The sequence below is a fragment of the Opisthocomus hoazin genome, chromosome 7 (assembly GCF_030867145.1).
Source record: "Opisthocomus hoazin isolate bOpiHoa1 chromosome 7, bOpiHoa1.hap1, whole genome shotgun sequence".
In the NCBI taxonomy this organism is placed as follows: Eukaryota; Metazoa; Chordata; class Aves; order Opisthocomiformes; family Opisthocomidae; genus Opisthocomus; species Opisthocomus hoazin.
In genome coordinates this window covers 71,441,145-71,456,312 of record NC_134420.1, presented here as the reverse complement: position 1 = coordinate 71,456,312, position 15,168 = coordinate 71,441,145, and the positions used below count along the sequence as shown (strand labels likewise).

The 15,168-nt window shown below is 42.6% G+C and overlaps 1 protein-coding gene across 2 annotated transcripts in view; it reads right to left on the bottom strand.

The window, feature by feature from the left end:
• Positions 1-15,168, bottom strand: part of DDHD1 (DDHD domain containing 1) — a 72,564-nt gene that overhangs the window by 33,311 nt on the left and 24,085 nt on the right. The window contains exons 3-5 of one of the 2 annotated variants that reach the window (XM_075427177.1): positions 10,735-10,836; positions 4,094-4,222; positions 2,151-2,298 (exon numbers count right to left, since the gene is read on the bottom strand). In XM_075427177.1, the coding sequence (XP_075283292.1) occupies positions 2,151-2,298; positions 4,094-4,222; positions 10,735-10,836 (379 nt within the window). The remainder of the gene's footprint in view (positions 1-2,150; positions 2,299-4,093; positions 4,223-10,734; positions 10,837-15,168) is intronic. The other variant, XM_075427178.1, reaches the window with a different exon arrangement.

The following is a 15,168-nucleotide window of genomic DNA, read 5'->3' as shown; positions in this document are numbered from 1 at the left end:
GAGGGCTGACAGTGCCTTCTACGTCTGCTGGTGGTACCCAGCTACCGGCGAGGGAAGAAAGGAGTGGTGACACCGATGGGCACACCTATGGCTTAAGTCACAGGTTTCGCATGGCTGCAGCTACAGGTTTCCTACTAAAGAACATACATTTAAAAGCAAAAACACATTGATGTCTTTTCTCCTTAGCTTCTCCTTTAAAGTGTGAAATCCTTTTTCAAACGGCAACGTTTGACTCCCTGTGTCGCTAATGCAAAAGAATGTGAAAAAAACCCGCAAAACCCAAACAAACCACACATATATCATGGATGAATGTGCTAAGAGAAGGTGCTAGGACAGCTTGTGGGAGCTGCCATTGTGCTGGCCTGGCAGACATTTCTTCTCAAATCTCTTCCTAGAACATATGGGATCTTCCTCACCAATAAGTTTAAAGCTATTTAAAAAAAAAAAAAAAAAAAGAGAGACTTCAATCTAAAACGATGCTTTCATTTGGAGAATTTTTACAGAATACACAATTTATGCCAATAATTAGCATGTTAAAAGGCTACGCAATACTGTCTGATATCTCTTGAGGATACGAGCGAGATTTACTGAAGCACAAAAAGTCTTGTATCCCTTTCAGATAAAAGATCTCACACAACGGGCTGCCAATTAAAGCAGGACTTCTTATGGAATGAACGCCTACGCACTGTGTCCTGAGCTGAAATTAATCCACCCATACAACCCCTGCATGTATCTTCAGTGGAAAACGGGGTAGGGAGAAAGAAAAAGCAGAAAACCGCAATGATTCCAAGGTGGAAGTTTTACTTCCTGTCGCTGTCAAAACTTGTATTTTGGGTATTTGCATTTCCAGAGTGATTGCATCTTACAAACATTTAAGTTTTTACATTTATTTTGGTGACTGAGTTCAGCTTTCTATCAAGGCCTGTGGATCCTTTCCTCTTTGGTTTTGACAGCTTGCTCTTGAATAACGTGAATAAAAGCACAGTGAAGCACCAGAATAAGGGGCGTAGGGAGTAGCAGGCTGTTGCTTCGAGATGACAAATGACACAGCAGGGAAATCAAGAGGTTTGCTCCACCACGCCAGAGGACACTGAACGACGAGCTGAAGGAACGCACGAGCCTGCCGACATGACGGTACACACCGCAGCGACGGCACGTACGCAGCGACGGCACGTACGCACCGACCTACATTGGCATTCTGGATGTAAAGGGAGGTTCACAAAGTTCTTACCAAGAAATCAGCAACCCCAGCTCCGCGCACACTTCCACAGGAGTCGCTGGGTACGTCGCTATTTCTGTCAGCTTTGATGGAACGCGGAACTATCTGGGACACACATACTAAGCCATCTGCGCAGTACAGATCTGCACTTCACACTTTTTCAGCCTCTTCTTTCACCTAATGAAGCATTCCTTAACACCACCTTGTCCCCGCAATGCTGTCATCACGATTTCACAATTTCTTATAATATTCAAAAATCTTTTCAGGCCCTGCATTCTCAGTAGCTCAGGAGTTTCTCTTCCCATTTGCCAGCACCTTAAGCAGCCTTCTGGGTTAGCTCAAGTGTCAAAGCAAAAGCCGGTCTTCACAAAAGACATTCAATGAAAAGATCCGGTGAGCTTTCAGTCACGTTTTACTTTTCAGCTAGCATCTGTGCACGGAACTCCATGAGCAGACTCGCAGCAACAGCTGCCAGCTGTATGAAGTAACCCTGTCCTGTTCGGAATGTCCATGTCCCCGCTAGCTCCCCGCTTCCCCTCGCTTACCAGGACGCACTTCCCTCTTCCACTCCTCTGACAACCAGCAGGAACAATGAGGATTCCACCTGATTTTGACTAAATGAAAAATCTCCCCCGGTTCAGCAGAGTCACTGACCACAGCTGCTAGAAATTCACAGGCCAGTCCCCTGAAAGTTGCAAGTGTTGGTGATGAAAACAGAATATATCTTTGCTCTTCTGGCTTGCAGCTGCTCTCACCAGGCCCACACACTTCAACGAACATAGAAAGCAGTGCACCCACAGTATAAAGGCTAACGACTCAGGGGGGGAGAAGGAAACAGAGGTACAGCTGAAACCGAAGGTCTGCCGTCAATTATAACGTCAGCCTTATATTCAGGCTAGAGTTGGTACAGCAAATATCACGAAGCACTCACATAGCTGTATTTTTGATGATCCTTCCTTGGTCCATTTTCTGCCCAATACCATGCACAACAAACACAATGTGACTAGTTTGTGGTGGCTTGTCTTCTAACGTAGCTTCTTCTACATAGCCTCTATGTAGCCTTGTCCCACTACTTGAAGCTGTAGAAAAAACATTATCCTAGATCAGTTACATTCCATGCAGTGCAATGGTCTTACACGTTGACAGAAGCCTGACTTGTCTCAGACCAGTACATTAAAGTATTTTGAAGGTGAGATTATACATAAAGGAATAGCATATATTTTTAAATATCTGCAATTTTAAATTCTTGAGAGATTTGAGCAACTTGGTGATATTAACTGTACTAGTCAATGTATTAACAGGCCATTTCCAGTGTGAAGATTACTAATTTCAGTGATGTTTTGAGAAACAACTTTTTAGAAAGCAGTTGCCTAATTGTCCACCCACTCATACACCACACTACCCTTCTTCTGCGTGTCTCAATCATTAAATTTCCTCACATCTCCACCCTACCTCCACAGCATGGAAGGGTCACAGAAGCGATCTGGCCCCCAAACTGATAAGTGTTGTCATTCTGTCTCTGACCTGGTTAAGAGAGCTGGATGAAAAGCTTTACGATTTTTCATTTTGACGGGGAAAACCTATGTTTTATTTAAAGCTGACCCAACCTCAAATTTCCCCACTCGTTCTCCAGCTCAGTGGCCAAACCAAAAATCAATTACCCAGGGTAAATCTGGGTTTTCTCTCACAAGCGTGCTAATGGCTTGAGAAACCCACGGGCGCGGCGTGTCTCCATCCCCCTCTAGTGACAGACCCACAGAGAGGACCACGGCCCCGCAGCAGCCCAGCAAGCCCTTCAGATGGCCACGCAGAGGAAGGCAGCATCATTCAACCGTCGAAAAGAGCAAATCGTTTTGTTTTTAAGGAGAAAAACACTACAAAGCCACTAAAGGCAGTTTTTACACAGGATAGGGTTTGTTTACCAAGTGGGCTTCTATTTGATATTTCTCCCCCCAAATTGTTTAGGGCAGATCTTACTTCTTATTTATTACACACTATTCAAATCATGTTCTGAATACAGAATATTTAATTTCTTCTGGAACTGAAGCACTGCATTATATTAATTTTTGGCAAACGTTAATTAGCTATCCACCCATGAGCCCTGTGGGGTAAGAGGGCATTAATTACAGGACAGAGGCACAGAAATTAAAGCCAAACCTACGACTCAATCCTGACTCTTCAGACACCAAGGAACAAACCAGATGTGTTACGCTCTTGTTTTTGTAGTTATCCGGCAGCGCACAGGAGCACCATGACATTAAGGACAAGTTCCAGTTTTCCAGGCTGGCAATAATCTGCCTTTTGCTCAAGAGAGACCATCCTCTCTTCCAACCATCTCAGCCTTGCTGGCTTTAGAATCGGTACTTTCGGGCTTAAATGACCCTGATTCCTGCTGGAAACATCTGTCTAAAAGCTTCACCCCTCCTCTCAGTTCATATGTCTGTTTAATGAATGGGAAAAAAAAGGCAAGAGGAGGTGAGAGGGGAAGGTATGATCGTGTATTTAAGGAATGCATCACAGTATGCAAGAACACTGCGATAAAATGGAGGTTGCAAAGGGAACTGTAATTCTTATATTGTAGCTGCTAGACTCTGCCGCTGGGATGTTTTCATATTCTTAATGTGTAATGCTAACTGCTGCATCCAAAATAATAATAAAATATGTAACAAAAACAAGTCATAGCCTATTGACATCTAGTTGCAATTATATACGACAACCTGAGGCACTAATGTACTCATCCGTAAAAACTGCAGTGGCCAAAGTGGGCTAGTCACACGTTAGAACTTCAAACTTGGAATCTCCTCCTAGCATCGAAGTAACAAACTTAAAATACTGGCATTTACAATATTCTTTACAAACTCTGAGAAATATTACCTTTGGAAAACCCCAACTTTTGTGTAACAGTTCTTGCAATTTTAGATGTTGTTGCATCACTGTAAAGATACACTTCATCCACACTGTGCCAGTCCACATGGTTGCGACTCAACTTTAGACTATGAATAGCTGCAGCAAAAAGGAACAACATTTAATTTAGATGGGTAAGAGGAAGAAAAAAAGCCTCTTCAAACAGAGAGAGAGAAGGGTAATTTACACACAGATTAAAATCTAGAGCTCCATTATACCTAAATCCATATTACTCCTTACCTTGAAAAGCTTTTTACATTTAGGATTAATCTGACCAGGACAAGCAGCAGTTTGGAGACCACCTCTGAGGACATTTCCCACCATTCTCCTCCCGCCCTCATTTTGGGATGGTAGGTTTCCAAAATATTCCCTTAGCTGAAAACAAAACAACGGGGAAGGCAGGGCAATGCCTCCCGAAATACGGCAGGTTGGTGGGATGAGCAGGTGGCTGCCCCGAAGAGCAACTTCACTCCTATCTTCTCTCTCCTGCGCCCGTAGAGCGAGATCCCTGGTTTTGAGCGTACACGGCAGTAACACCGAGGCTTTCAAGGCTCCATTGCTAGAAGGCTTCATTGCATTTCTATCCTTTCAGAAATATCTACGAGCTGGAAACGCAGTTCAATGAGAAAGCCCCCGAATGAGTGATTTCTGGCACAGAACAGAGCGTAGCTCTTTCAAAAGCCACTAAGAGCTCTGGTGGTTTTTTCCTGCAGTTATTGTGTTTTCCAGATTCGGAACTGATTGAGCTCTGGGACCAACCTCATGACACGCTGCCTGATGGTCAGGATTACGCACAGCAGGCACGTTATAATGCCAGTCAGAATTGCTCATCTAAGGCTTAGGGCTTGTCTGAGCAAAGCAGTACCACCACTGTACTACCAGGAATTCGGATTTCACCTAAGTTTGGAAATCTGCTGCTTAGGTCTCATCTAATGTGGGATAGATAACGTTTGGAGAGCTGACAACAGCAACAGCCCTGTGACAAAAAAAGTGTTATTTAACTGTCATTGGTCTTGCTAAAAAGTCCAAAGTCATGGAAAACACCCAGAGGGGTTGTTTTCATTTTTTTTTTTTTCCATAACAAGCAGAGCTCTAACCTGTCCTCTACTTGAAGCCACTCCAATTAATTTTTTATATTCTTCTAAAAACAACCTAACATATTTTGACTCTGCTACAGCACAAACCAGCCACGTTAAGCTAGATGTCGTGACCTTTCTCCTGTAGTACTTTTTGCTTCTTTGCCAAGGCAGACAGACCTGATAAGAGTCTGATGAAAAACTAAACGCAGACTGTAAGCAACAAGAGGATTAGAAAAGTATTACCCATTCTGTTACAGTAAATAACTGATTCACAAAAAAATAACTAGAACTATATGGTTGGTTTACACTGACAGAGGAAGGACAGGAAAGGAAGTCAGTCTGACTTTGAAGAGCAGACTCGTCAGCTTAGGATAACAGCTGGCCAGAGCAAGAAGCAATTTAGGGGGAACTCAACGAACATGCAAACTGATTTTTTCATAAACATCCCTGCAGGCGCAGAGATGGATCCATATGCAGAAATCTCAATTTAGAACTGAAGCAGGAAAGGAAATTCCCAGCAAAACTTCCTCTTTCAGACTTGGAGGCAATGCAACACAGCCTGTGATGCCCAGAGCCAGGCATGTAGTCCAGTGGCAAAGGCAAGGGACCTCCTTGCAGATGTCTCTGCAATCTCCTCCATCCTCAATTCCATGACCAATGTAGACTTTTTATGCACTGCCTAGCAGGTCTTTAAGAGCTGTTCCACCCGCATTCTGTAAAATCCATCTCTGAGTATGTTCCTGGGGAAGCTGACAGAGGAGGCCTGGAAGCTTGATGCCTTTAGAGAGTGTTGTGCTCAATGTCCGAAGCATGCAGAGGAAGAGACAGAGAGGCCCGTGGCTCAGTCACTTCTTGCCACTGGAAGAACAGCAGTTTGGGGAGAAGGAACCCTCAAACTCTTTCTGGAATCAAGTCCATACTCTCTATTGGAAAGAATATACAGAATGAAGTAGATCTTCCCTACCGTGCAGGAATTATTTTCTCTTGGGAGGAACAAATTCCTAACTTTTACAGTGTTCTTCAAAAACAAATATGTTGATTTTGACGTGTCCTTCAATACATGCAAGCACTGAGGAACTGCAAATGAAATACCCAACGCTATTTCTCTGCATATTTAGTAATGTCTTCAACAGCGAACCTGAAAAATTCGGTCTACTGCTAACACAAGCAGCACATGAGATCACCAGTCAGCTCCAGCAGGACCATACTTCCTTGTCTCTTGACAACAGAGTGACTTACCTCTCCAAGATGTGCTGCTAACATTCACATTGCATTCAAGCTCAGACATATTTTTTACAGCACTCGGGCTATACACCCTTCCTTTCTACCCAGAACACAAAATTAAAAAAAAAAAAAGTGTTTGCTTCTCAGTTTTCCTTCAACCACAAAATATCAGGAGTTTTTAGGGAAGTGGCAGGATTCGGAACCTGCATATGGACAACGCTCTTCAGAGGATCTACCAATTTGCCAGTAAGATAGTAGATTTTGCAATTTTAATTGGCCTATTTACATTTTATTTTCCATCTCAGTAAATTTTGTTTACCAACACATTCGCTGCTTTGCTTTTGTGTGCCTGTCCATGTGCGCGCTCCAGAGCAAAGTCCAAACCAGCAGTAGAGAGACTCAATCATCAAAAAACAGTGCCGGCAGGACATTTCAAAGGCACCATGCACTCCAGTGCAGCATTTTACAGAAGTTTGGATACCACCTCCTGGGCATCTATCTTACCAACCAGGAGTAGACACTTTCCTTTAAAAGTTAACAAGAGTCACCTGGGTCATAACAAACTAAGTTGGGTGCCCCACCTTGAAATCCTTTGGGATGCATTGTTTAAAAAGTCTGCCTGAGGATCAATGCACCCATTCCGCAGACCAACCCACCCACTTACTGAGGTGTGGTGAGATTTTGTTACTCCTTTTTTAACTTACATAAACATTGGGATGTCTGCTCATCCTGAGACTCTGGATGTGATGTCCACCAATTTAACAGAAATCCCCTAATAAGGGAACATCTATCACTCCGAGGTCCAGGCTCTCTTGGTGTCAAGAATATCCCTTCAAAATAGGAGTGACACCCCACCTGATGACTATGGTTGTGCTTTCTCTACCCTTGCATAACAATCTGTCCCAGTGATGACAATGTCTGGGGAGAGAAAAATGGTACACCCTTGCAGATTTGTACGGCAGAAATCCATCTGAGAGAAGAGCTGCCTAGCTGAGATCAGTCAGGATAAATGATCCACAAGCCACGTGTGCGTGCACAGCTAGGCAAGGACAGTGGTCCTCTGTCATTATGCACAGGAGATACTCCTTAAGTAAAAAAAACTGCAATAAGGTACCTCTTCATGGGAGCCAACACTGCACCGACGACCATGAAGAGGTTCTCAAGACTCTCAAGGGCCCAACCAAAAGGAGCTTCTGCTGCTGACAGTCCCAGGGTCTGTTACTAGTGAGGCAGGGAACATAAAAAGTGTCTTTGGAGAGGATTTGATAGCAGCCTGAAAATAAGCATCCTAAAAAAATCAAAATACGCAAACTGTGCTTTCCAGGTGTGGGATAACCAGGGCTGCCATCGCTGTTTTGAAACTGAACATGAGGAAGAGAAAGTTCTGTTTTCCTGAAGATGATAACACGATTGACATTCTCTTTGCAGAACAAATGGTGGCTGTCCTATAAACCTCTTGCATGCTGCAGAGGTGCTCAAACTGACAACTCAGGAGCTTTTCATACCAAGAGATGTCACAGAGTGTCAGGCAGTCACCAAGGCATGTCGTGCTGTGGCTGAGGAGGCCAAGTTGCAGAATTCAGATTAGGCAGTGGGTACAGCACAGGGAAACGCTCTTCACGTTCACTCCTCTGCCTTCTGGGTCCTTCAGGAGCATGCTTTCTATGTATGTGGATTCTCTCCAGGGCATCAGGCTAGGATGTTGCCAAGCTTCACTGAGATCTGCCTGTGCCTAATGCATCTCTGAACGTCAGGCACAGAAGATGACGGGTCTCCCATAAAACCATGGGACAGGAATCTCCCTCTGGACCAGACCTCTCGCAGCTTTGTTTTCACATGAACTACTTCTCATGCACAGCCTTCTTAGTAGGCGTCTCCGTAGGTGCATCTTCCCCATTTGTAGAAAACTCCAGGTATTCTGCACACTGCTTAGTCTTCTAGTCTGGGATTGAAGGCCAAGCCCATGGAAGTGAGACCAAATTTTGGTTTCCTTTGTAGCCAGAAATGAAATATTTTTCAGGAACACCAACCAAGACAGACACCTAGAGTATGAGTACCTGGAAGGCACAACCCCACTGTAGATGGAAGACAGCCTGACGCTCAACAGGACAAGCAAGGCAGGCAAAAACAAGGAGAGAAGCATAGGAGAAGTGAGAGGGATCAAGAAAGGCCTTCTTTCAGCTGAAGAAATCAACAGTTACTATCACACAAACCTTCAGTTTCACCAAAACAGATGAACACAGAGGGAAAAATCCCTCTAACAAGTTTAAGTATGAGAAATGAAGAGGTAAACCTTAAACATAGAATATATATTCCTAGAGCCTTGAAGAACTTGATCTCAATTCAACTGCAGAAACTTGTCTTGTGACAAAATAACTGGAGAATAACTGAGGAGCAGAAAGCCTTCACTATTTTGGAAACCCCATGGAGAAGCTGGGGATGCGCACACTGCACGTGCACTGCTAGTGCAAGCATCCTTCCAGCTCCAGGGCTCAAAGAGCCGAACACCTCCAGCATGAAGCGCAGACAGACAGGCACTTGAACCTGGCATTTCACAGGCCCAGCAGTTTAAAATTAAATACCTTCTAAGGTAAGCACCTGTTTTTTCACTTGTTATTTTCATCCACCTGCCAAGACCAAAGCATGGGGTTATTCTCTCCTACCAGAGTTTGACTATGCTCAAGTTAAAATCAATCTCAAGGCATCTTTGAAGTGCGAAGAGCCGATACGACCTCCATCTCCTCCACAAAGGCTCTGTCGTTCCAGCCAGGGCCAAAGACTAGAGAAGGGACACATATTGCCTGAAAAGCTTTTCTGCCTCCTTTTTTTCTGGGATTTTTAAATTAATCTGTTTTGAAATCAGCAAGCAGTAGTTCCTGCACAAAAGCCTGGCACATCATACTGGTAGCCGAGAGCATAATTTGGCCGCTATTGTTCTTTCTTAAGCAATTCTGAAGTTCTGGCCTGTAAACCTAAGGTACAGCTGTGGATTTTAAAACCTTTTCCTATTTATTTAAAAAACAAATGCAAAGCCACTAAAAAAAAATTGCTCTTAATTAAAAAGGGCTGTTTCACATTGCTGTCATTTTTATATCACACTTCAGCACTTCTCAATTCATCAATGTTACTATTTGTTATATAAGCACCTGCTTTTGATTTTTTAATTCAAGCACATTCATTACCACAACTGAACATGATTTGGAGAAACAAATATACAAAATAATTTCAAAATTATAATCACAAAATAAAAAGGCAGCAGTCCTTTCTTATTGCTGAAGACAGCAGTTACACCCATTTGCCTTTAACAGACTTGAGTTCCACGTGTGAGAAGAGGGAGGAAAAAGTTTACTCTTAAACATTTTGATTTCGGGCATTTTCATTTGGACCCAATTATAGAAAAATATAATTAAAGGAAGTCAAAAGGCAAACATCTATGCATGTCAAAATAACCTCTCATACTTTACAACATCCCCAGGAGCTAAAAGAATATATGGTATCACAAGAATAACTCTAAACCTACCACGTGCATCTACATTTTAAATAGAGGGTGCAGTTTTCAGAAGTCTACTTCCACTGAAGTCAGTAAAAGTTTAATCACTACTGGCTTTAACGGTGGCAGAGAAAGACCCAGTGACAAGTACTTTTGAGCCTTCTGCAATCATTAGTGGCTCCTGTAAGATCTACTCCCACTTTCTGAAACAAATTTGCACGTGAGCTGCTGCAAAGTTCAAAGATTTTTTCTGCAACACAGCAGCCTTTATCATATATTCCATACAGCTTTCTATGTTGTATGTCCAAAGTCTCATTTCATTTCAGTCCTCATACAAAAGCTGCAGTAAAAATAATTTACAATATAAAATTAAAGATGCATGCATTACCAAAAAAAAAAAAAAAGTGGCAAACAAAACATTATCCAGTATAAACCCTCCATTCCTTCTCTGACATTTATATTATACCAGGCCTGCCATGATTCTAAAAAAGTTGCTTTTAGTTCATTGAAAAAGCTAAACCATTTATAAAGAGTGTAAAAAACAAATGTTTACAGTTTTCATCACAGTCACAAACAATTATAATAAGGATTACTTCATGGCACTGTTAGCATCTAATTTTCTCTAAGATTCACAACACTTCTACTTTTCTGCTAGGATTTATAACGCTTTTTCCTTCCCTTTTGAAGGAAATGGCATGAATACAGCTCAAGAAATTGAAGCATATAAATCTAACACATTTAACAGGTATAAGCAAACTAAAATTTAAAGGTTCCTAAGCCAGGAGTACTACAAAAAAAGAAATCTACAATTACTGTACCTTGGGAACGCTTTCGCTTAAGACATGCAGCATCTGAATTCTCCTTATATCCTCTCCATTTGAACAAAGAAGGGAGGGAGAAGGGAGGGAGGTAGTAGAGAACTAAAAGTAAAAACACTGAGCTTCAAAGTAAAATTTTTAAAAGGGGTGTCATTTTTTTCATTAGCATTACCAGTTTCAGTAGAAAAAAAAAGTTGGCACGTTTTCTGAAAAAGTATATACACTCAAAAAACAGGTTTCATAGCAAAAGTGGCAGGTCACTTTAGCCAAATTCAGTTTCTTCACCCTTCATAACCAGTTATGACATCACAGCGAAGCTAAAGGCATCCGTAAGAGACAGCTGGGACACAGTGCAGTCAGACTCACCGAGCGCCTTGGCACTCACACGTACAAAAGCACAACTGGTCTATTTGTAGAGGGTAGAACACAGTAACCCTTATTCAGCATACACCAAACATTTCGGGGAAAAATACCCAACCCCATTTTAAGCACAGCTCTATTACTTTCCCCACAGAGCATAAGAGGATGATTAAAAGCTAGACCAAGGTGCCCTACTGCTGCCCTGTCCCGTCAGCCCTCCAGGAGCTGCCTTACACAGTGACATGCCACCGCACGCGTGCCTCGCCGCTGAGCTTCCCCTCGGTGCTTATGCAAGTCCATAACTTTTATTAGACTTTCTGTTGCCTTATTTCACTCCTCAATATTGAAATCTTGCACAGCAACCCAAAAGATTCTTTTTCAGGGACTTATGTATTGGTGTTGTGTCTTTATGGAAGCAGACTTTAATTTGTATTCACTGTTGGTTCGGCTACGATGGATACCTTCTGCTCTTCTTCAGGGGTTCCTGAGCAAGGCTGAAAGTGAAGTCCTACAGATCTACATCTTCTGTGTTACTGCTCTGTGGGCCCTCACTCATACAAACAGTCTTAATTTCAAAATGCTTTTGCTGCAAAAACCTGATACGGTCAAGAGAGTGCGTTTACACCCAATGAGAAACCAAGAGGCTCCAGCCTGGCTTCTGAATCCACAAAGTCATTAAGCTGCAATTAGCGGAAATCAGTTAGCCTGCTGGAGAGCGGGCAGAAACGCAACCGAATGACTCCTCCCCTTGCTAACACCAGGAGTAGTTCACACTCGATGATCCAGTAACTAATGCCAGCACAGGTGAGTGACATTCCACGCTTGCGTCAAGGGCTTCGACTGCCACCGTTACGCTGGTCCAGGATCACACCTCTTCAGACCCGCGGCTAACAGCTCTGCCCGCAGATCCCTTAATACAGAAGTGTATTACTGTTGCACATCAGTTTTCTACAGTGGAGGAAAATTAGGCTCATAGCTACTGCACTTGGGACTTCATAAAATAATTTAATCTGCAGAATATTTTACTGGCTCTGGCAATACAACGCTCAAGAAGAATATACACAGGAAATTCAAGTAAAGCATAACAAAAAAAATTTTTTTTTATGGTGAGTGTGATGGAATGCTGGTATGGATTGCCCAGAAAGGTTGTGGAGTCTCCATTGCTGGAGATATTCAAAACCCCACTGGAAACATCCTGAGCAACCTGCTCTCGTTGACTCCGCAGCTTTGGGCAGGGAGGCTGGACTCCAGAGATCCCTTCTGATCTGCACAGCTCTGATTCTATGAATATGACTTTCCCATCTAAAGGTTAATGTAGCCAGCTGTGATAAAAATCCATATAAAACTTTCATGAAGAGAGAAAATATTATCTGATATCCAAGACAAAACAAATCAACTATTCCAAATGCAACTTTAATAGTTCTGTGGCATCTAACCACACGCTGAAAATCCATAAGAAAAAAAAAATAAACTTCTGTAATTTCAAAATCAATGCGTTAAAAAAAAAATCGTTCTGATTCTGACTCACAGGATTTTTTTCTACATTTCTTATCTTCTATCACAGAATCATAGACTTGATCACAGAATAATTCCTGTCAAAGGGACTGCTGGGGTTAGTCTGCTCCAATCCTCTACACAGAGCAGGATCAACTTTAACATTGGATCCAATTTCAAGTTAGAATCAGGTTGCTCAGGCGATTTCCAGCTGAATTTTGATCACCTGTCTGTGCAAAATACAATGAACTATGTCTATTCCTACCTTACTATCACATATATTAAGCTTTCAGCTTCACTTCATTCCAATTAAATGAATATACCTGAAAAAGATGACGGACTAACAGATGATAGGTACTCAACTATATTTATGATACTAACAGCTAACAAAGTATTCTTAAAGCAGAGATAGCAAACCCTAAGGCTGCTCAAGGATATTATTTATACTGGGGACCAGTTTGTGATGTACCCTTTGAACCACTGCTCAGTGGTTTTGAATGGAAGAATGAGAATTAGCCCTTGTGCTAAGCTAAAGCCATGGGAGGTATCACCTGCTGCTACTCCTTGGGAGTATGCTGAGCACTTGCTGCTCCTGCTCTGCTCTTCAGCACCATCACCGCTACGCAGAAGGTGAGAGACGGCAGTTTCACCGTGTACCAGGTATCTGTGGGTCCCACAGATGGAGCCTCTGGATCCAAGTGGCTCCTCCAGCCTTGACAGCTTCCCTGCGCCTGAAGCAGTGGGCACTGCCTGCTCACAGCTCCCTGGTGCTCGGGGAACTCACAGTGAGGTGTACGAGGGCTCCGGCCGCAGAGCAAGACAGAAAAACCAACACTGAAGTAGTGACTTTGACCCTCCATCAAGAAGCTCTTGGTCTTGAACATCACTGGCTTTATTGCAGTTAAACGCTGTTAGCAAAATATCTAGTCTGAGAACCCTGAAGAACCTGCTATGATCTGAGTTCATGCTCTTGTTTTATCTTACAATTGCCTTGCTATTACTGAAATCACTTGAGAACGCTGCTCCTTTGATGGGCTACTTTAGATAGGTCCTGAACTCCCTGTCTAAGCATGCACAAAAAGCAGTTTCTAAATCTTCTGTTACTCTGTACTTTTTAAGCTAATTGACTGCTAGAAAGGTATTATGATCGCCTTTTTGTACTCCTATGATTCTATGAAAATGGTTTCAAGCTGACATATTGCTTCAAAGAACAAGTTTTATAACCTAGGTGTTTCTCAGAAATATTTATAGAATTATTTTACAGTGGCTATATATTTAAGTGTAATCACTGGGTATATGAAGTACAAGGAAGGTCAGTATTTCTACACAAAAGCAGAATTATAAACCGTTCTCTGTGTGATCAAATAAACAATCCAGATATTTCCGTATTTTAAGGGTTGAAGTTTGTATCATTTAAAATTTTGAACCTAAGAATTTAGATCAAAATGCCACCTTACATCTTGTGTTGATATTAATTTACATATGTTAAGTTTGAAGAATGAATCTTCTATAAGAAGGACAAACAAAGGCAATACACAAAAAAAGCCTAGTTTGCCTGGATGAAAAAAAAAAATAGAGAAGCTTTTTAACTTTTTTTTCAGGACCTAAGTACCAAACAAATGAATTTGCGGGTCCCAAAAAACCCTGACACTCTCTACCTATCAAGAGTGGCAGAACTACAAATCAGACCTGGAAGCCCACATATACTGTTACAGCAGTGCAGCATCTCATTTAGGGGTTTAAGGTGTCATCAGACTCGATTGCTTTTAGCAAAGACTCAAGTGGCAAACGCCAGGCTTTACTTCTCAACACAACTATAAAACGACAATGTGATGACTCTCATTTTCCTCTGAAAAATTATGTAAAATTAGTTTATGTAATGACAAGCCAGAAGATGCCTTCCTGAATCTGCCGATACGCAGCTTTGCATTTGTGGGTATTCGTGATTTGCATTAACTCAAATCCAGGCTGCAGACAGTCCGCTGCACAGCCGAAACGCGCCAGACCCCTCCTTGCTCACCCTAACTGGGGTTTCCTCCTGTCGCTGGGTCGGTTACTCTGTCTTAAAAGACAGAACAGCAACAGCCTTTCCTGTATCTATCAACAACAAAATGAACTATTTAAGCTGAAAAGAGCATATGGAATTTGGCCAGGATCAAAGCAGGCTCCGGGGTGCTGAGATGTGAAACAGAGTGCGGCCAAGCTACGGAGGAGGCGGGTGATGCCCTGGCAGCATTTGCTTGCACCAGGACTTCAGAGATCGCCGGTCAGGGTCGAGAGCCTTTTACAAACATTAGGGATGCCAACACATTCAGAACCAAACATCCCTCCAGAAATCTCAGAAATCTGACTAATTTTCACAAGCAGCAGATAGAGCTGTGGTGCCTGGGAGCCACGTCTGTGAACTCCTATGGTACCTACCCTTCTTGGAGACAAATCCAGGTCAACTGGATATGGCAGATCTAAAGGTCACTTTAACCTGCCTGCACAGTCCTAAGAAATCAAAAGTGCCCAATTTCTGCATTCTGCCACAATAAATAATTTACCTGAGAAAGCCACGCCACCGCCGAGCCCAACAGT